At 39.7% G+C, this 23,449-nt stretch overlaps 1 protein-coding gene across 1 annotated transcript in view; it reads left to right on the forward strand.

Moving 5' to 3' along the window:
- igsf9ba (immunoglobulin superfamily, member 9Ba) overlaps positions 1 to 23,449 on the forward strand; it is a 58,825-nt gene that overhangs the window by 3,229 nt on the left and 32,147 nt on the right. Inside the window, exons 2-3 of the mRNA XM_026341810.1 lie at positions 10,003 to 10,200; positions 16,865 to 17,011. Coding sequence (XP_026197595.1) covers positions 10,003 to 10,200; positions 16,865 to 17,011 — 345 coding nt within the window. The remainder of the gene's footprint in view (positions 1 to 10,002; positions 10,201 to 16,864; positions 17,012 to 23,449) is intronic.

Below are 23,449 nucleotides of genomic sequence, written 5' to 3' on the forward strand. Positions count from 1 at the left end.
GACTATTTTCAGTCTGAGTCACTGATGGCAGACTGACTCCTCTGGTCCTGAGCTGGGACTTTGGTGTTTCTGAGCGCTTGTTGAGCTGGCTTTTGGCCAGATGGTCTTCATCTGTAATTCTCTTCTTGTGAGCCGACCCCTTGATGTTTCGCAAGAACCGGCTCTCCCATGCGAACCGCGGCTTGGCGCCCTTGTTCTTGGTGCAGGGTTTCTTCAAAAAGAGAGATATATGGAAGCAGACAGGATTTGTGAAGGTGTCAAAACTGTCACTCATATATGTGAGGCCTCCCGGTAGTGCTGAGACAGTGTCTAAAAGCCCTCCACCTGCCTCTGCGTGGCCAGCTTCAGATTACGCTTTCGATAGGCTGGGCCATCTTCAGCATTTGTCTGGAGGTTGGGACAGTCTGGGATGTTGTGTGTGGCTGCTTTCCGTGAGATGTTAGAGAAAATGTTTTGACAGCAGTGTTTTAATTTGTCTGACATCTGCAGCACTTTAAAAAGTTTTAATGATATGGGTAAGGGACATCTCTATTAAATATCCCCCTCAGTGCAGTTTAATGGCGTTTTCATGACTGCTCCTCTTTGTTGCCATCTTACTAATTTGTATTTGTTACTATCCTTTGCCACAGTGGAAGAAGTATTCAGAACATTAATTTACTGTAAACAGAAATATCAACTTTAAGCTGCAGTATGTCAAATCTTACCAATATTTTTTTACTAACCATTTTAAAACATATCTTAACATGTTGTGGTCCTAACAAAGACTTCTCCCACCCAGACTCACTGAGCGGCCCGGCAGCACTGCAGAGAGATTCACTTTCCAACTTTTTGAGTGAGTCTTACTCTTCCAACCAATCAGAGGAGGCACAGGGTTGGGCAGAGAGTAGCATAGGTGTGCAGTGGTAGATGCTACTGCTAACTTCATTTACATTAGTTAGCATATTGTAACTTTAATTTAAAAGTATTACCAACAAAATGAGTTGAGAAGGTCTAAAACCTTGAAAAATGTGCCTCTATGTTAACGTATACTTAATTATTTAATTATTATTAGTGATAAAGGAGTATGTGTAAGGAGCTTTTTATTACTTAATATATTCATGTAATTTCATCTATTTAAAAGGCATTGTTGTATAAACTGATATGGTTTAGATTGTTTTTAACCTGAGTATTACCATTGTACTTAACTTTTTGATTAATTGTTTAATCTAAATGTCAGAACTGCCATCATAATTTCCTAATATACAAGAATATTTATCTGACATTGATATATGACAAAGTATATATTTGCTTCAAAAGTATAAAGTATAAAATATACAAGTAAAGTAAGTAAAGTAACTTTAAATGTAACTGCCCAATATCTTATCTCAGATTTATCAAATATAGTTTAAAAAAGAAGAATGAATTACTAAATCACTATATAGTGTTTAGTTTTAAGACCAAAATATGAACCATAACAACTGTGTTTGGTGGGTGACAGTGCAGTTTAAAACCTGCACACCACCTGCTCATTTTTAATCATCATCATTTTTAGCATCATTTGCAGTTTTTTTAGTATATGTATTGAACGTGTTTGTGCAGCTGGAGCTTCGACTTGTGTGCCAAGCCATTTCTAATAACCGTACACTTCTTCCTGTCTCTTATTCTTCTGTAGTTTTTCTTTCTTTTCTTTTTCTTGGACTGATGTACTTTCTCACTCACAATCACGCGAGTAAAGCTTAGTAATGAGCTTAGGAGAGGGCCGGCGCTCAAGCTGTGGATGGCAGACTCTCAGTACTGGGCATGTGCCAGCTTTTTCTGGTGATGCCCCCCTCCCCCCAAGCCAGTCCAGTCCCAGCAGAGTTTCCTTGCAAACAAGGCCTGCAGCATTCTGGGAAAGCCAGTTTTTCGTGGTTAAGTGGACTAACACTCATAGCAACTAGATCATCATCTCTCTGAGAAAAGCATGTAGTGCTGCTTATTATATTCAGCGTTGATATGATATGATATGATGATTTATTGTGATATAAGAGAAACACCAGCAGTCTGTAGATCACTATAATGTAATTCAGGCTACAATTAGTCCATGATTTCATTTTTTTATTAATTTATTAATCATATAATAAGTTTGTGGCAGCAAAATGTAGCTTTTGGTATCACTGACTGGTACTGATTTATTGATAAATGTCTGCGAGGGTGGGACAGTTATAATCATGGTCAAATCTATAATTTAACAGCAACATTTTCAAATTGCAAAACTACATTTCAATCAGAAAGCTTAACATGCAATGGACCAATGAGAAGAGACATGTGAAGTTGGGGCCCTCATATATATGAGGTGCATCATCTCTCATATGTCATCCTTAACATAGAGTTTATGTAGTGTTACTTAAAATGAAGGTGATACCAGTCGCTGTGTTGGAGAAGCAAAGGATCAAAACATGAAGATCTGAAAATGATTTGAATGTTTTTTTTGTGCTGTGTAGACAAAATGTCTGAATTTGACCCTATTTACCATGCAGTGTAGTGATACTGATACATTTGAGGCCTAGCATAAATCAGAAACCATCATTATATATATGTGTGTGTGTGTGTGTGTGTGTGTGTGTGTGTATATATATATATATATATATACAGTATATAGTAGTCATTACTTTTTTTGATCTTTCCTCTAAACACCACTACACTCGCTAAAACTTCAATCAAGGACATATTCTGTGGTTATGAAAGGAACTTTTCAATCTTGAATCTGTCTCGTCTTCCCTCTATGTGGGGGAAACACAAACACCCATCTGCCCAAGAAGTACTTATTTCCCTGGATAAGTGTTGAATCCACAGTGAGCGCACTCGTGTCGCTCTGGACTGCAGCTTGAGTGTGTATACTGCATGATTGGCCGTAGAAAGAGGAAGTGAGCGCAAGAGAGGGAGCGAATGGGGAATTATATGAAAGTGGATACTCACTGATCGGAAGATATGTGCAGCTGATCACATGTAATATACAGTGGGAGCTCCGTGTTGCTTTGAGTTCTCCACTCACCCTGTTACACGTGATTTACCGATGCTGAATAAACAGTCTCATAACCAGCGGTAATTAGACAAGCCACATAAATGCACTAATAAGCTCTATTAGCAGCACTGTGCCTCTTTGTGTAATTACTTTAAAACACCTTGGCTAAAGAATTTATAACTCGTAAAAAAGTGACTCTAAAAATGATTGAATTTCTGTGACTTACAGCTCCTGCCAAAGCTGCTCTACCATGTGCACCTCTGGCAGTGAGTGCCCGGTGCTGTGGGTTCGCCCTTTGTGCCTTTGGCAAGCATTTCACACATCTCTTTCTCTTCTTGCTGTGTGTTGAAGCAGGTGTCAGCACATCCATCCCTGACTGAGCATTGCTTGTCCATGAGACAGGAGCATTGCTGTTAAAGAAGGCTAGAAAAAGAAGAGACTAAGGCTGTCTAAAAACTGGAAAGCAGACGCTAAGTGCCTTGGTACAGTAGCTAAACAGTTACAGCTCATGCCACATAACCACAACATCCATGATTCGATTCCAGCCTGGAACCCGTGTTGCATATCACACCCTCCTCTCTCTCCCCTTGTCTCCCGTCTTCCTCTCCACTGTGGACTTCGAAGAAACTACATCTGTTTTCATCTAAATGTTCTCATCTAGATGTTAATTTTGAGTAAATCAGCTAAATAAAATGGGAAATGTGAAATGCTATTAAACTATTGCAGAACAAGAGGGATGCAAGCAGACAACATACAGTAAATTAAAGAGCAACAGTCAAACCTGCTGCCAGACTGTCGAAGACTAACAATCTGTTATAGTTAGTGATCTGATACACACATACATAGAATGCACGTTTTGGCTGGAGTGGAAATACCAAGACGTGGTTTGCCGACTGTAGAATGTGCACAAAATGCTTTAAAAGACAGTGAACTTTAATTTATTGAAGTAGCGTTCCCTACTGCGTGTGAACAGTAAGAGAGGTGAGTGACTGAACCTGCTGCCAGTCAGAACCTGGCTCAACAGGAAAAAGACATTTCTGCGATCAGAGTAACAGTGAACAGGTTGCTGCTGATAAAGTTGATATTTCAGGGAGTGCAGCTGTCTGACTCCCGTCATTTCACTAAGAGGGCGACAACAGTTTCACCTAGTGTGAATGTGCAGAAATCAGTGTTGGAGGATATTTTGCATTTTCGGCAAATCATATGCACTTACTGGTATGTATATCAGTGGTTGCATTATATTATACATATATTATACATGGTCCTGGTGGCAGTGCTGAAAAGTAACTGAACACTACTGTACTTAAGCACATTTTTTAACCTCTTGTCTACATGTCAGATTGATATAATTGTACTTCTGGCTCCTTTATTCCAGCTGGAGTTTCTGACATGTATATGACAGGAAATCAGGAGAAAGAGAAAGTTGAGGCAACATGACAACACAACACAGATTGTGGTCAGGTTTTGTTGTACTCGAGATGATGTTGATGTAAGTGATGGTGTTTGATAAAATTATTTTAAAAAACCTGATCATTAATAATAGCTATAATGGTTAGTGCCCTATTATAATCGAGAGTTAGTGATGACTGTGATGCATCATTTAAATATGCTTCATATGTTTCTTGTACTTTTCTAAAAAGCTGTGCAGGTTTGAATGTAGTTTATGACATAATAACTAAATAAACCACTATAATTAACTCTAATATAACACCAATACAAATTCAATCAGAATTTCAAAAGCTAAACTTTATTAAACATCAGTTATATCTATGTAGTATGTACAGATATGATTTAAGTCACACTAAGAAGTAAACAAGAAAACTGTAAGAACATAATAATCCTAACTTACAGTGAGAACTAATATGTATGTTTGAGTTCCTGCATGCATCATTTCCACATGTGCACTTTACAGTTTATACTATGTATTTATACTACGTTGTTTGAATTTTACAGACTCAGATTAACACTGATACACAGATGTACAGATACACACAGGCATATCCCCAACACACACACACACACACACTGAGGCCATTCTCCATTGTGACCTTCAGAACATGCAGGCTGGCATTCAATTACCGCCCTGTCAGTGGCCCATCCAGCCCAGTGGCTGCACGTCCTTGAGATCCTCGCTGCACTCTCTGTCCAGTCTATATTCCATTACATCCTCCACATCAGGAGCTCTGTCCAGCATAAAGCGAAGCTCATATCCTCAGTGCTGTGAAGCACAGCTTTTCAACTCTTGGCGTATCCTTTACAAAATCTCTAACTGCAGTGAGCAATGGTTATCCTTACTCATACACCAAATCAAATCCGAGCATGAGGCAAATATTAGATTTTAGTTTTGCTGGGTGAAATATTGTTGTGGTTTCCAAAACGAGGTTTAGGCACCATAGACCAGAAAATCCAACCACCGCTCATCTCAAATTGTCTCTCACTGAATTCCCTCGGTTTTCATATTTTTTCTCAATATTGTTCAGTGTGTTATTGGACCTCATTAATGTCAAAATGTTGCAGCAGCTCTGCTCTGCCTGATTATTGCCCAAAATTGCCTAGAGAGTCTATTTACTGTACAAATCTGTGATCATTACTGAAAGTATTACTGTAGTGTGCTTTTCGTGCAAAGAGCCATTTTCAGTTGAAGTATTGCAGACTTAACCCTGCGTGCACCCACAGTTCTGTTGTGATGATTCATCTGATGGTCTGAACAGCTGTTGATTGACCTCGAGCAGATGTCTCTCACTGGTTTATGATGCTGGTTACATCACGTTGTGTGTATCAGACATAATATGATTGTGTTGTTTTGTTGTTGTGTGTTATATGTTTTAATTAATCTGATAAGGCACTAAAAACCATCTCTTGGGTAGGTGCTCTATACTTAAAACATTATTGCAATTATGGACTACACAGAAGCATGGCTCAGAGTAGATCTACAACAATTATGAAACGACAGTAATTGTTAGCAGCTTTGATAACTGATCATTTAAATATGCAGTATGTAATGTTTTTTACATTTACTGCATACTGTGTTTTATGTTCAATGACAAGTATGTTGTCATTAATATGTAATTACCTAAAAAAAACACCAACTGTGGTGTTTTCATTAGCTTAGAATTAGCTTTTTATATCTACATAGGGAGCAGGGCCCCTTACACGCAGGCCACCAAGGCTCCTACATTGAAGCTATGGCTTATAGTTTTACACTCTTAATAAAGCATGAAGCACAAATATGTAATCTATGATAGTAAATTAATCAATTAGGAAGTTTGGGATTGTGACAAGATGTCAACTTGGATGTTAGGTAGTTGTAACAGGCATTTTGACTAACTTGCTGTGGCATTTCCTCTTTGACCTGTGATGAGTAATGTTCCTGTATTTTGCTTTTGTACATGAACTGTCTGGCATATAGGTGATTTATCTGACAGGTGGCAGAATTGTTACCCTTCAGAAATTCATGATCACTGCAGTAAATCCACTGTATGCTGACATTTTGGTCTCCTGGATTTATTAGCTGTGTGATTTATGCAGATCTTACTCTACAGATTTCTGCCTCAGTGTATTTCAGTATCCACAACTATTGTTAGGTTGATATTTACAGTGCCAAATCAATTCTGATTGGCTGTCACCTTTTAACTGTATTGATCCTTTTATCTGTAGTGCTGTTTATTTGGTCTAAGTCTAAGGTCTTCAGCATGGGCTATTGTATCACATTTATGTCTTGTTGAGAGCATAAATATTTTCGCCTGGATAAGCCCCTATAAACCCTCCTTGGTCGCTGTGTCTCCATTAAGGAAATGAAAAAGGCAAATGCTATGACCAAGCTTGTGTTGATTGTTCCCTCAAGAGGATCTCATAAAGGAATTAGAGAATTGTTAGTGCTCCAATCTATTATCTCAAGCCTCGAAAGTCTCTCCTCTTCCAAAACATGTTCCACTTCCCCACCGGGATCCAAAAATAATGTCAGCTAGAAACCTGAGCTGCTAAACTTCTGCAACATGAACTGTCTGAGAAAAACAATGGCTCTTAGCGGCGTGCACGTTATGTGCCGCCAGGTTTGAGCCTGTGCTTCGCGTCAAGTGACTCTACTTACTCAAACCAAACAATGTGTCCAGTGTGTTTCTTTATGGACGCGAGCCTGCTCACTGTTTTCCTCTGAAAGCCGCAGAACACAAATGCTGGAGCCATAAGTAAAGACACAAGACCTTCAAAGTCCTTCTATACTGTTCCCTGTTATCCAACACCCATGGACGCACTTTAAAACGGTCAGCTTTTAAAATGGTTTGTTGAAATAGTCATTTGCTTTTATACCAAGAGTTAAATGAAAAGGTTGCCACTATTATTGTGTACATGTTAGCTTAGCTTAGCTTAGCATAATACAGAAAATGGGTAAACAACCGTCCTCATTGTGTTTGTGCCCAGTTCACACAGCTGGCTCAGAGTTCACACACAGATTCAAATGAATTAGTTCACTTTCATAGACTGTTAAGTGCAGTTCATCGTTCATTAAAACGACTCTTTTATTGTTGGTACATTCACAACACTGAGGTGGCTGGATAGTCTATATTTAAATCCTACCTGGCGTCCTGAGGTAAGACCTCTTTACGTTTACCCTTTGGAAGTAGCTTTGGATAAAAGTATCTGCCAAATGAGACAATGCACTGACTCTGCCTCCCAGCACTTAACCTGGAGTTAGTGGTGTGGGTAGGTGGACTGTTACTGTTTGACAGGACAGCTAAGCTAAGCTAAGCTAATCTAAGCTAACCAGCTAATAACTATTTACTGCATTTACCAGACAGATGTTGGAGCAGCACCGCTGATCAAAATTTTCTTTCTTTTTGAAACTGGATTTAAAAAGTACATTTCATTTCTTAGTGCCTCAGCTAATGGTCTGTATGAGGTGTTAAGCAGGGTTACTCTAATCACTTTTAAAGCGGTTATAAATGAGGCTGCAGTGGAGCATGCTCAGGTGTGAATTTCAGGCTTTTGGTTAGCGCCAGAGGATTAGTTCAGCAGATTTCTGATTCTGTTGTTTATGGATGGGACTGGGTTTTCTCTGAAGTACATTTAAAGGTCACGGTTTGTACTAGTTGTTGACTGATACAATACAATTAAATAATTACAAATGAGACAGATAAGCTACACTTAAATGACCGTTTAATGAGTTATGAAAACAGTCAATTAAGTGTTTGAAAAAAAAAACACAAAGGTGACCTACACTTTTTACTGTTCCTGAACGCTTCACAGGTGCTGTAGCAATGGTGTGGAGGAACTGAGCACCACCCACAGACACAGAAAGGAGCTTTTATAGTGTATTTGTATGACTGTATTTTCAGATCCACTAATCTCACTCACTGCTCTTTTAAAGAGCTAATAAAATGCATCCCGGTGAGTCACTCACTTCTGTTGCATGTACTGTATATGTGAAATGCTCGCAGTGTAGGCTGCTGATGTGTCTGCAGACATTTTTCATTAATGAGCACATACGTCAACCAATGCTGATGAACTCAATTAATCGTCCGACCGACCAGTCAGAAAACCTCTAGTTTGTGCAGGCTGCAGAGCAGCGTCAGGTCCACAGACACCCTCTGCAACTTCTCAGTGATCTCAGTGAGCAACACTGTGCACAGACTCCCCCTCGTTTTCATGTTACTGACACACTGGTCCAAATTCGCATTTGTAGTCTGTATTTTCTATGATGTAAAACCTATTTGACCTATTTGTCAATTTGTCAAGTATTCAGAATTGTGCAACCTCTGTTATTCTGATGCTGTCAAAACCTACACGGACTGTTACATCGTGATGTGGTGCCCGCTGAGTCATGTGTTCAAGTTATGGGTATGGCATGGCTATTTTTCACTTCTTACTGAAGAGGTGCAGCAGCAAAGCAGATTGCAGGACTGAGTCATGTAAAAAGTGTAATTTGATTAAATCTGCTGTGTTTTTGTCCAGAATCTGTGCTGGCTGAAACGAATGAAGTGGATTAACTCTATCACAGGATAATGCAGATTAAACTGGTAAACACAATCACTAAGTGATGCATATGGCCCTTAGGGGTGGAGTTAAAGCTTTATTTTTCACACAGAAGAACGGGTAAAAACATTTGGGCTTTCATTTCAGTGTGCACAGCTGAAACGGCACTGTGCTTGCGGTCATATGAAATTTTCATTTCACACAACAGTGGTGATGGTGGAACATGAAGTAGAGAAACGTCATTAAAGACACCAGTACATTTTGAGCCAATAACAGCTCCAAGTCCTGTTTGTCCATATTTGTTGTTCCTTTAAAAATTAGGCCTGATAATGCAAATGAAACTGCTAATGAAAGCGCTAAGTTATTCAGCTGGTGTTTCTCTGGAGTGAAATGTCAGCATGTCTCTTGATCCCTGAAGCGATTCTCCCCCTGGGCGTGGGCGGGTAGTCATGCTTGCTCTGACGGTGGAGATACAGCCCGTTCAATGAAAGCGGGGGTGGCAGCTGGAGAAAATCCATTCCCAGAGTGAGCGTTCTGCTGAGGCAGGTATGCCGACCTTTCAGTCATCTGATAGGTCAACGCTCGGCAGCGTGCCTGGACATTCATGGCCAAACGCCAGGTCTGGTGCTGCTCATAGTAAAGCTCATCTGAGCAGCAGCCAGCTATGATCAATGGAAGCCTTGGCAGCTCATTTACAGTACAGTATGGCACAGCCACAAAACACTCACCAACAGATGCAACTGACAGATGACAATGGAGGGGTGAGGAAAGGTGGTGAAGGGGAAAGGGTTTACCCACGTGCATGGTGACCATTCAGAATGTGCACAGCAAACTCAGCGTTCAGTGCTTCTTAAGCAAAATGTTTTAATCTATTGTACAGTAGTTCAGTCGATCACCTTTAATTGCCACCCAATTATTGTTTGTAAATTAGTCTTGGATGACTTGAATGGAATGAGATTTTTCTGCTTTGTCTGCAGGAATTCCACATAGAAGATTTTTTTCCTGCACTTTGTTGTCCTCCATTGAAAGCTCCTTCTTTCCCCTGTCAGGTGCCCACGGAGTGAGAGAGGAGCCCCGGTTTGTGACGGCGCGCGCTGGTGAGAGCGTGATCCTGGGGTGTGACGTGTCCCCTCCCCTGGACGGCCAGCAGCCCCCCTATGTGGTGGAGTGGTTCAAGTTCGGAGTGCCTATTCCCTTCTTCATCAACTTCCGCTTCTACCCTCCTCATGTGGATCCAGAGTACACTGGTAAGAGAAATGTGCTAAATGAGCTCAAAATAAACAAACACTGTGAAAAGTTGGTTGTATCTGTAAAGATTTAGTGTAAAACTTATTTGATGCATCTTGGGATAAAGCAGGTTCAAGATCTTGCCAAGAACAGTAAATCATGAGGATTAACTGTTCCAAGAACAGTTAATCTGACAGAATGTCACAGTACATACTGATAAACAGTGACCATATAGAAGGACACAAAGGGGGACAAAACCTTGTAATCCACATATTCTAAGGGTTTATGGTCTCAGAACTAGGCCACGTGACGTCAGGAATCAAAAGAGTTTGGCCACGCTGTAAGGCCCAGAGAAAACTGGCCATGATGGGAGAGAGATGATGCCAGGAGCTTGGATAGAAGTGGAATAACAGTGCATGTTTTCAGCCAGTCTCTTCAAAGAGACATCCATAATCTTCCAGTGGGTTGTTCAAATACGAATAGTCAAATTATATTTTTAATAAATAATAGCTATTATAAGCAGCTTTGATGGTGTAGCCAGCTGCAGGTTAACATGGCTTTACATTACGATTGACAACACAGAAAGAAACTAGCCTGAATGTGTTAAAAGGTAATACAGAGTGAAAGCTGCACTTTGTGCCTGTAGTCTCACTGTGTTGACAAGACTATGTACCTGGACAAGAAGTAGTTCACCACATAACCACTTGTAAAACCATGAGTGTGGTGACAATCATCTGACTGCCAGCAAAAAATCTAATAAGCATTTTTTCATCCGAGTGTGAACCTGCTCCTTTAGACAATGGTCTAATGTTGTGTTTTTTATAGTGCCAGTGAATACGTCCTCAACAAGCCATGTTACATCAACACATGTAAATGTTTGTTCATTAATAAGTAAAATATAAATAATCATATGATTACACTTGCTACGAAGACATAACTCAGTTTGCAGTTACATAGGTGCTCCATCATGAGCATGTCTCAGTCTGCCTTTGTGAACCCATACTACTGATATAGTCATGGTATATTACTTTTAGTTAGTATATTAATTTTAGCTTTAGCCTCTCCTGCGTAACTATAATCATTCTGTAAATATTTCTATTACCATCCAGTAATAGATTTCCCTATACTGCTGCAGGCCTGTTTATCAGCTTCTGACTGAGAGCACAGTCATTTCTGACTACCACTTAAATATACTGCAGTGCAAATGCGCTGTTCACAGTACAGTTCAGTGGAGCCTTTAAGTTGCAAAAGAAAGATGTGGCCTCGGTTCTGGTGCTCGTCTATGTGTTCTAACATGGCACATGGCTGTGCAGGGGCAGGGTGGAGGAAAATAACTGTGTCTCAGCAGTTTAAGACTGCATTGTACATACATGCGTTCTTACACAGTCCAGTGGCAATGCAGCACAGAGCACATACTGTAGTATAGAGTCAATGTGGAAATATAGTAGAAAAATCCTATAGGTACTGGAATTGTTGGGTTTTCTATATAATTCTCTATTCAGTTACATTTTGTAAGGTCTTAAATCTTAAACACTGTAAAGTGCCTTGAGATGACTTCTGTGGTGATTTGGAGCTGTACAAATAAAATTGAAATGAATTGAATGATTATAAAACCACGGTTTACAAATCAAAAATGAAACTCTTTGCTGTTATGAAGCTATAAATTAAATGAATTTCATTTAATTGAAAAATATTCACAAAGAACAGCCTCCAAAATGATCTAATCTGAGCACTAGAAGCTTCATAAAGGTTGGATTCACTGCAGGGCTTCATTAGTTTTAGCTAGGTGTGCCTCTTATACTGGTGATGGGGTTATGTCCTTTTGAAGCTGATACTAAACAATAAAAAAAAAAATGCAGCAAAATATACAACACTGTATCAGTTTTGGAAATGTAGTAGATTAAAAGTAACAGAAAATGGAAATATTGAATTAAATTATGAATAAATGTATATTCTTTACAGTATGGAGCATCACATATCCCTAAAACCTTTCTCTGATGACTTATACAGTATGTCTGTAAACGCCTTCACATAGACTCCACAGAGCAGGAAATTGGTTCTTGTGATGTTGCTCGAGTGTCTGTAACAAGATGGCGAGCTGTCAGAATCAGGTCAAAATTATCCCTTCCTGTTCCCACCTCTTTAGCAAGTACAAAACCCCTGCCTGACCTGGTAATATGCTGTGAAATAAAGGCAAAGCACAGCTTGTGGAAAAGCTGGAGGATTCATCTCCCTGTGGTGTGAATGTCCTAAATGTAGGCATAACAGATTTTTCTGTTTGTGTGTGTGTGTGTGTGTGTGTGTGTGTGTGTGTGTGTGTTTTTGTTTTTTTTAATGAATGGAGTGAAAATTGAATTTACTGAAAATCCTTCCTGTGGGCTTTTAAAGCAGGGTCATCACTGCAAAGAAGCCTAATGGCAGTGACTGGGTGTCTGGGGAAATCCTTTTTCTCTTTGTAGCGGCTACAGTAGATACTGCAGCTGCTGGAGCATTTCATTGTTTACTTTAACCTCCTGACTGGCAGCAGGGTATGAGTGAGCAGCTCTTTTCAAACAGCATCACACTACTGTGTGCTTACTGGCGCTCTAGTAGTGGGCCTCTGCCATGTGGCGTCCACTGTTGAGGAATTACCAGTGAACAGATGCAACATGAATATGGCCAGTCTCATTACATAGATTAAAGTGTATTCTGGGGATTGCATGTGCTTGGTGGCAGTGTGATAATGACACTGAGACGCTATTCGGGGCGCTTAATGTTTCCATGCAGTCTCAGAGCTCATTTGGTCTATTCCCATGAACTGTTATCACTCAGAATGAATAGTAAGAGTAAATGATTCCATCACATGGCTGCTACAGACATAGTAGATTATCCACCCGCAGTGTACTTACAGTACAGTGGAATCCAAATATTTTCACAACACCGCACAGTGCAGATTGCATTTTTTTAGTCCAGGTTCAGTGTGACTCTGTTTGTCTGGCAGTGAGCGTTACCATTGCACAGTTTCCAGACTTTCTAATTGTTAACAGACAGCATATTCATTTTATTAATTAATAATTCAAGTGTAAGAGCAGACATGTTCTCATTAGCACTGTGTATTTTCTGCGTCTAACTCGCTGCTAAATGAGAAATGGTACATGCAGCATCTCCTTGCAGACCTAAATCTATCGTGGATCATTTTGCCTGTTTGTCTTGTGGCTATATGGAAATTATAGCATTTACAAACATCTATTTTTGTGCCCACTCAAGCAAGGATGGAATCAATAATTCAGATGTGCAGCTTGCAGCATTTTAGTGTCAGATTCTCACTGTTTGAGAGAAACTATAGGAAAACTAAATCGGACCTCTCTCAGTTTCAGTGATGTGTTAACAGAAAGGCAAATTTAATGATTATATACACACATAAAATAGGAAGTTAGGGCCTGGAGTTTTTTGTCATTTGCCACTTTAGAGTTCTGTAAAGCAAAGTTGTACTTTAGCATCCAGTTAGTGTTGAGCTTTGCATTACTGCTTGCAAGAGATGTTGTGTCATAGAAGAAAAGCAAACTGAGAAGCTTGCACAAAAAAAAAACAAAAAAAAAACATCCAGCCTAGTAAAAGTATTTCTGAGATACTTAAACAGGAATTTGTGACAGCCATGATACTTTCCACAAACCATTTACAAAATGGCTGCAAAACCAATTATTATCTAAATAAAGTTGATTCCTACTGTTCATACTGTACAACAACACAATTAAAACACACATTTTACATGACCTGGTTTGACGACCACCTCAGAATCATACATCTCAAGTGAAAATAGCACATTACATTCTGCCAAGAATACAGGCTTAACTTTAACATTGGCTGCAGTACTTTGCATGTAGGTGTTACAGATCAGAAATCTTGTTCAAAGTGTACCACATTGGGTCTGCCAGCTTCGTCACCTTGGACCTTTAGTATTTCCTTTTCAAAACTCCCCTATCTGACAAAGCCTGTGATGTGATCTGAAGAAGGTGCTAGCTCCTCTGTTTTCACAGTGGACACAACCCTGTGCTGTGTAAGTGGTGTATGCCCAGGGGGATGGTCCTGATGTGGATACAGCGCTGTTAACTCTGTTTACAGCATAACTGTCTTACTCCTTGACAAATGAGAGTGGAGGTTGATCCCCACCCTTCATGCCACCTCCCACCCCACTCAGCACTTCAATGCTCAGGTAAAAATAGATTTGACTTTTTAAAGACAAGCTACCTTTTTACTGCAAGGCTGCAGTCGTTACTCTCCTCTCTTCCTGTTTGCTGTATCGATTTTCTGCTAACAAAAAAATCCCGGCAGTTTTCTACCCCAGCTGTGGCAGCAATCCCACGGTCGGGGTATCTATCTATGGCATTTGTACAGAGTGCTGTTAGAGCAATTCAGCCCACCATCAACGTCAGTGTATTTGCCTGACAGTGTGAAGGAACAGGAAACAGGGCTTACAGTACATCTACACATCAAAGTTCGGAAAAATGCTCCATCTGAGAACACTCGTCAGACAGAGCAGAAGCGAATGTTTTAGTCTGTTAGGCTGTCAGAGGCAGCCATGTGAGCAGCGGGCTGGAGGCTTGAAGACAGACAGCTTAGCAGCTGAAGATTTCACCATGCCTGCTTTCCTGAACTTCTCCCATCCCTTGCGATTTCTTCCTTTTAGAATTTCAATTTATCCTCAGCCTTGATGAAAAAAGAGGTTGGGATTGAGAAGTTTTATAAGAAGTAGATGATTTCTGTGAAGTAGGAGGCTGGTCTTTCTCCACACTGACACCAGATGCTTAATTTTAAATCAGCTCTCTTCCAGGTAGTTTTAATGCATAAATCCCAGACAGGTTTTCATTTATAGTTAAGATTTGTGAAAGGTTTATATAAATATTTCAACATTTGGGGGAATTTGTTAATTTACTTTAAAGTTACATGAATAAAAAACTATCTTATATGAAGCTACAGATACAGACTGGAAATATGGGGAAATAACTAGTATTGCTCTGTCCAAAGTGAACAAATTCTGCCTTGCAGCACTTCTACTGCACATTAATCAACATGTTATATACTGTTAGTTTAAAGTTCAAAGGAGCTAACACCTGCAGCTGACTGGCTCAATGTAGTGGAAAGAGCAGAAACAGGTGAAAGTGGTTAGCATCCCTCTGACCAGTGCTGGAATAAGTCTGCCGATAGAGAGCTGAGGTCGTTGTGTCATGTTTGGGTTAGCCTCCAATCCATTAGCATCAGCAACTCAGTGATACCCCCTAGACTGTGTCTCTTACTCACTCACAAAAGTGTGTTCCTAAGGTTTTCTTTCCAACACCACCATAGCCCAAGCTGTTCCAAGTTGAGAAAGTTAATTAACAATTTAATTTTTAGCATCAGATGCCAAGAGATCTATAAAACTCTCTTCTAAAGCTGTGTAAAAACTTCTACAGCATCCAGTCTCCAGTTATTACAGACATGTCTAAACTCTCTGGGACTGGTTAGCTCACTTGTGGACTTGCACGTTCTATCAAGCTGTGACGATCAGTCTGCAAAAACCCTGGGCTCATGGGAAATAGTGTTAAAGACTTCTACAAACCTTAACATTAAGCCCCCTTTTGGGGCATATAAAACAGGTCCTTGAAGTCCCCAAAATCTGCCTGTACACTCTCCTGAAAAGCCATGAGACAGCGTTGCATACAAAACCTCAATAGTCACATTTACACGCAAGAAATCCTTCATACAGAACCAAGCTGGTTGCTTCCTTTGATACAGATTGATACAAACAGGACAATATGTTGTTTACTGAGCTGGTTGGTGTATCTTCTTACTTTTGACCAGTTTTAATGCTAAACTCTCTCCTGGCTGTAGCTTCACATTTTTTGAGCTATCAATGTTCTGACCTAACTCTGGGCAAGAAAACAAACCAGTATGTTTCCCAAAATACAAAAACAATTTTATTAAATCCACAAACAGGATGCGTTTGCCAATAATCCTTTGTGTTTTGGAGGTACTGTGTGTAGAGTCTACAGGCTTTATAGCCACTTGTGTTTCCTCCAACAGTCAACAGACTTGGAAGTCAGGCTGATTGAAGGCTCTAAATTGCCTCTAGGTAGAATGTACAGTAAGTGTTAAAGATCGTCTGTCTCTGTTAGCTCTGGGAAATACTGGCAACCTGTCTAGGGTGCTTTCCTGCCTTCCATGCAGAGCTTGGACAGTCTCCAGACTGTTGTACTCTCTGAGTAGGAATAAGTAGGTTAAAAACAGAACAAAAGAATGAATTTGCCTGGATTAAAAAAGGCTTGTGCTTGTGCTTATTTTAATAACTAGTAGTTCAGAGTCTGAGTTTGCAGAGCCATTGCAGAGAAAATGAAAATGAGAAAAGCAAAGATTTATACGCTCAGGTGGCAGTTTGTTTAGGTTCACCTACTGTATCTAAAACGAATGCATGTCTGATACAACAGCCCTGCAATAAATCCTCCCTTCATATAGATGATAATGAAAAACGCAACATTATCACCTTCATGAAGAAGGAATTATTACAATTATATCATATTACACGAGTCTTGTATTTCACTGTTTGCCCCCAGCTGCTATGATGGATCTGTGTAGTGATCAGCAATCAATCTATTACTGAAGTGGTGTGAGTTGAAATGGAGAAGCTGACCCTTCATGCATCTGTCTTGTTTCCCTCCAATCTGTCTGCAGGTAGAGCCTCTCTGCATGGGAAGGCCTCCCTGCAGATTGACCCAGTGCGCTCCGAGGATCAGGGTTGGTATGAGTGCAGGGTCCTGATGCTGGAGCAACAATACGACACCTTCCACAACGGCAGCTGGGTGCACCTCACAGTCAATGGTGAGTCACCTGGCCACACAGGATTTCTGTGTGTCTGTACCAGGATTTACATCTAGTTATCCAAAGCGACTTACAAGTGAGGTACAAGGTACAAGACAAAGGAAGGGTAAGCGTTAGGGGTCTTGCCTAAAGACCCCTACTGACTCCTTTGATATCTCATAACGACTACATGAAGCACTGTAGAGAGGTCTGTTAAGAGAGAAGATCGACTGGGAGCCTCACCTAAGCTTTAACTAATAACAAATGTAATGTTACATAACACAGTAATTTTAGTTTTATGCCAAAGTTTGATTCAATTCTTATTTTTTAATTTTTTAACTGTGTGTGCTATTTATATTTGTATTATACATAATTATTCCACGTTTGTAGCTTGTTTTAAGTGTTTATTTCTTATCCTTTCTTGGTTTTAGTTAACAATTCTAATTATTACAATTTAATTACAATGACTAATATTTATTATACTTTTTTTTCTTTATGTACCCAGTTTAGCATTTATGAGCAATATAGTAACATTAAAGTAAACCTGTTTGTGCTGTAATTTTAGATTAGCTCACTTTTAAAGACCTATTTGTATTAGGCTGCAGCTTTCCTCTACTCCTGTCTAAAGCCATAATTGGAGGCTGCTGTGTAAGTAGATACTCTGTAATACCCAGTTGTATTATAGCAGAAGTTGTTTCCTGTGAGTGAGATAAACCATTTATTAAACGTTTGCATACAGGTTTTAAATGTACTACATAAAAAAAGAAATGTTAGCAAAAATGTAGAGACTTGTTGCTGTTTTCACTAAAACTTAAAGATATTGACTGTACTTCACACCAAATAAGTCTGAACATCTAAAGCAATTACTGGGAACAATTAGATTATTTAGCCACTTAAAAAACAAAAGATATCTTAGAACTGTTCCAGGACGCTGGTGGTTCATGCAGTCCAATGCATGGCCGTTGGTTTGAGTGTGTTTCATTCTTGCAACTCCTTTTCAAAGAGGCCTCAGGCAAAAAGGGGATGAGAGGCTGGTTAGAGGAGAATTGATTGTGGCCTGTTTAAGGCAGCTCCAGCAGGGATTGTCTGTGATAGCCTGAGAGCTATCAAACTGATGACGGGGCAAAAAAAAAAAAAAAAAAAAGTGCACCTTTGCATTTCCCGGGAATCCCCCAGTGGCTTAGAGAATCCTGTGTGAAGTGTGTCTTTACATCGTTGCAGAGACTACATAGACAATGATGCATTGTGTGATGATTTGTGTTTTGTTTTTAAGGTTATATGAGGAAGACACATATTAAATTAACTGCGGTGTACACATGCATGACTACCTCTGCTGTTACTGATTAGTATGAGTGGTGGAATATTTCCTAAAACTGAAAGGTTTAAGCCAAGAGTGGTGATTTTCATGCATTAAACCTCCACAGGTCTCTAACTTCAGAGAGCTGTAATCCTCTCTGTTGTTAGAGACTTTGCAAGCAAAGTACTGTCAAGCTTATTCACATGTATATTTTTGGTCTGTGAACTTATGAGCTCAGTGTGAAACTCATACATATTCGATTTGATCATGCATATGTTTTACAGCGGGTGCAGTTCTGGATATTGAAGAATGATTACAGTGTGCTGCATGCAAAACACTGTGTAAAGAACCATAAAGTCCATTGCACCGCTTAATCACTTTGGAATAAAAAATGCTGATCCGTATAAATGGTTATTACTAATGCAGAAAATAGTGTTTTCTTTTGTGTGTATGCGTGTGTCAGGGTGTGTTAGTGCACCACACGCTGCAAATTACTTTGTGTTTCTGTGTGTAGTACTTTACGTCAGCGTTGACATGAGAGCCACTCATTGTGTGTGTGTTAGTGTGCCGCAAAAAGAGATCTGTATCTGCTGGTTGCAGTTGTAGTCGAGGAGTGAACAGGTCGCACTCTGCCGCCGGGTGTCACCTGCTCATTCTTGTGATGTTTAGAGTTTGTGTGTGTGTGTGTGTGTGTGTGTGTGTGTGTGTGTGTTTGTGTGTGAATGTCTTGTTGTGTAGACATACTGCATCTCTGTAGCTTTTCTCATCAGTATTCACTCTTTAACTGTGCCCTCCCTTGTCTGCGGCTCCCCACTCCTGTCAGGTCTTTCAGCACAAACTGAGCTCTTCAAGCTGTAGCAGAACTAATATCATCCCATGATGCCATACATATTTGGCATTTCAAATTATGCCATTTTGCATGACCTCATGTATGTTATGTGTGTAGCTAAAGAGATGCAGTAAGCCTGCACACACAGATGCATTGCTAGATATGTAGTCAGGCACGAAATGTCGTTTTTCTGGGGCTGTTATTTGAATAATAGAGAGACCTTCATGGAAATTTCAAGTTCTGTCAGTGTCAAGACATCTAACAAGGGAATTTATATGAAGTCTTTATGCTACTGTTGTCCTCTAAATGGGTGTCTGTGAGGGATGCAGGTGCCATTTTTGTCTGGCCTCAACACAGACACTAAGGCACCCATTTCCTTTGGCCACTGGTATTTGCATACATGCCTCCTTTTGAGTTCCTGTCTGCTGGCCTTAACTTCCTGCCAAGCGGAGAGGGAGTCCATGCCCACTCAGTGGCAGGTGTCAGATGGCAAGGCCTTGTGCCCGAAAAAGACACTAAGGCCACTCTCTCTCTCGTTGCCCTCCCTCCTTCTCATCTACTCCGTAGTCTTGTCTCGTCTGTCCTTCCCTTCTTTTTAAGCATCAGCAAGGTTTTAAGACATCAAAAAATACGCCAGCATTTTCTCATGATTTTAGGTTAAATAATCTATAATGATGCATTTAGGTCCCATTCAGTTAAACTAGTTGTTGTCCAAATGTCAGCTCATGCTATATATTCTAGTTTCATCATGAATGGAGCCGAGTGTGAACCATCATCCTCAGGACCATATGAGACCTCAAGGTGCAAATTCAACTAATAAATTAATCTTCCGCATTTGTCTGCTTTTGGTCTAAGTGTCAGCCCATGAGGAACTCACGTGTTACCCAATGGACAAAATCCTTAAATACCAAGTATTTAATTGCATTATTTTAACACTACTGTAAGATTATTGCTCACACAGGTCTGAAGTTGGGCTTAGTGAATAAGAATTGTGCCCCTCAGTGTTCTAAAATGAAGAGTAACACATAAGACATTTTAAGACATTTTGTAAATTTCTACATTACTGCAACAAAAATACTTTTATATATATATATATAATACTTATGTTTTGTTGAAATCTCTGACTTGGCACTTAAATAGAATTATTGCAGCAAGTGGTAAAAAACAATTAAAAGGCTGCGCTGAAATGTAATGAACTGTACGCTGATAGTAAGGTGTTTTACTTACTACACTGCATTTCAGGAAGATACATTTTGCCTCACTGCAATTACAGTTCTTCAAGAATATAATGAGGAGATGAATCCATAAAATCTAGAAGTTAACCATTAGTTGCACTTCTAAATGAAAGAGTTAAAAAATTGATTTAAAGAAAAGATTTATTTACAATTACAACAGCAGATGCTGCTTAAACCCAAATGCATGGGTAATTATAATTATATAACACGGTATATTGTCACACAGGCCATTTTTCTCACACTTTACATTTACCACTGGTACATTCAAGTCCCGGTTATACAATAGTTACACACTTGAGGAACATTTTCAATGCATGAACTTTACCTAAAACTGAGTATTTTACAGCCATTGAGGGAGTTAAATACTTCTGTCCACCACTAGATGGGTGAAGGCGGACACACTTAAACATTTATTCTTCTGCTCTGTAAAGACCAACATTGAAGTTAGTAAGCAAGACATGATTAGTCAGGGTCTAACATGTAATATTTTTTTACTCTTAATTACAACATATTTCAATCCAGAATCAGTGGAGCACCTTGAATATGCTGACATTAGAAAGAGGAGGCCGCTTTCTTCCCTCTGTAATAATTTACGTGGGAAACATTTGAGGCCCATGATGTGAAATCAATAAAAAATGTGTTCTCTGTGTAGCTGTATTCTCATAGGAGCAGAGGCAACAAAAGAACGGCAGAGCAAGGGAATAAAATGACGCAGACACACTCCTGAGTTAGTGAGCAAATAAGAGTGAATGTAAACCTTCAAAGAGCAGGCCTGGATCCTCTCAGCATCCAGGCCATCTGCTGATGTGTTGTGTGGTCTACAGAGAAGAACAGTGGGAGAGCGGCTCAGCAAGCATCTTTTAATGTATATAATTGATGAAGAGACGCAGTAAGTAGGGCGAGAATTTGGTGCTCAACTTACTTTTTTTGTAGAGCAACTCCCAGGTTTCCCGGCTATGTTGACACTTCCTCTGTGACGAGCTGTACCTGGCGGTGTGAAACAACTCCCAGGTTGACCAATGTACCTGCTGCTGTCACCGCCATGTGTGCCTCCTACTTCCTGTCAACTGGTGCTCATTCCCCTGAGAGAGATATGAATTAAGATTTAAATTGATAACTTTTGGTGGTGGGGGACGATACGTAGGATAAGTACTAATAATAGAAAATATGTAAAGTAAAAAAAAAAATTAAAAGAAAAGATATAACTTTTGCATATAAGTGTAGACAGCGTTATTATACAGTGATTTACATACAGTATATATACAGTATTACCCTATGAGATGAAAGTACAAGGCTTATACGGTTGTTTGTTTTCTGTACAGTTACAACATTTGTGTTTTAAATCAAACAGAGAATAGCTTAAAAGGTTTCAGCTTTCACTGGATACTATGTTCACCTGGATTCCTTACACAACAGAGCAGATAACACCTTTAGTATGAGATATACCATGTTTTGCCTGAGCAAAAGTGTTGGAACAGTTAACATTTGGTTGCATATTCATTGGTTTGCAATAACCAGCTGTGACTCATCATCAATTGTAGTTTTTTCTTTTACTGCAGCTTCCTTCAGATGCTGTTGATATTGGCTGGTTAGAGTTTCTCCCTTTAATTCCCTCTTCAGTAGATAAAATGCATTTTCACTTGATCAGTCTATGCTGAGTTGATGGCGTGTTTTAAGCTTCTCTGCAATTTTATGTGCATTTTTCTGTAAATTAATTTCTGTACTGTATTCCTCTGAATTCCTCCTGCTACAGTCATTGTTAATTGTAGATCCTCAATTCACAATGATTCACAATTCAGAAGCAGATATGCGAACCCAATCTGTGACCCAACTGTCACCATGCTTCATAGATGAGTGTGCATAGTTTGGATCATGGTCAGATCCTATCTTCCATTACTTTGATAGAGGTTATTATTGATTTTATCTGTTGATCTAGAACTCTTGTGAGTCGTCTCTGTACTTTTCAGCACATTTTATCATGGGGATCAGATTTTTTTTCTGCTGAGTAGTTTGCATCTTGCAGTATGGTATACCTTGAAGGGTGGATTGTGATATCTTCTCCCCTGATCTGTGGAGGTCGTTTGGTAAAGTGTTGAGGGGGACACAACAAAGCAACTTTGATCAGTAGGTAGTAGTAGGTAGTAGGTAGGTCACAGGTTAGTGATTTTCTATCCTATAAAAACTCTGAAAACAACAAATTGTAAAGAGTTTAGTCAACAAGTGAAGGTTGTTTTTAGTCTTTGGAAACTGATCATGTTGACAGATGTTAAGGTAAGATGAATGCCTTTTGTTGTTGTTTTGCTGTTTGTTACCTGTATGGAATTTGTTGACAGTAAGAAAACTATAGAAAATCTCTGACCTTATTCTTTCATTCAGGGGTAAACTCCTGAATGAAATGACAAATGGAAGAGTAAAATGTTTTTGTTTTTTGGGGGCTCAAAAGACCCACTGAAGACCTTTTATGACTCTGTGGTGGCCTCATCTTCTATGGAGTGGTCTGAGTCTGGAGTGGTGCAGCAGCATCATGACAGCAGACAGGAAAAGACTGGAGAAGCTGGTCAGGAAGGCCAGCTCGGCTTTGGGGATGCCTCTGGACTCAGTGCAGGAGGTTGGGGGAAAGGAGGATTGTAGCCAAGCTATCATCTGTGCTGGGGAACGACTCCTACCCCCTGGATGATGCAGTGTCATCTCTGAGCAGCTCCTTCAGTGACAGACTGTTACATCCTAAATGTCTGAAGGAACGATATCGAAGGTCTTTTCTCCCTGCAGCTGTCAGACTTTATAATCAGAGCTGCTCGCAGTGAACCATTTTCACTATTAGCTATTACTTGTCACAAAACTGTTCCTTAAAACTGTGCAATACAACTGGTAAAACTGTTTGTATGACGTGTAAATACGTGATATCTTTTTATTATTATTAACACATTCTCTGCTGCTGTAACATTAAAATGTCCCCACTGTGGGACGAATAAAGGTTTATCTTATTTTATCTTATCTTAAAATGTTGCTTAAATACACCATCTCAGATCACATCTAAAAAGCTGAAAGGGGCCTCGACAGTTTTTTTTGCAGGATTTTACAGCAGGCTCAATGTGTGG

Source organism: Anabas testudineus, chromosome 13 (assembly GCF_900324465.2).
Source record: "Anabas testudineus chromosome 13, fAnaTes1.2, whole genome shotgun sequence".
Lineage (NCBI taxonomy): Eukaryota > Metazoa > Chordata > Actinopteri > Anabantiformes > Anabantidae > Anabas > Anabas testudineus.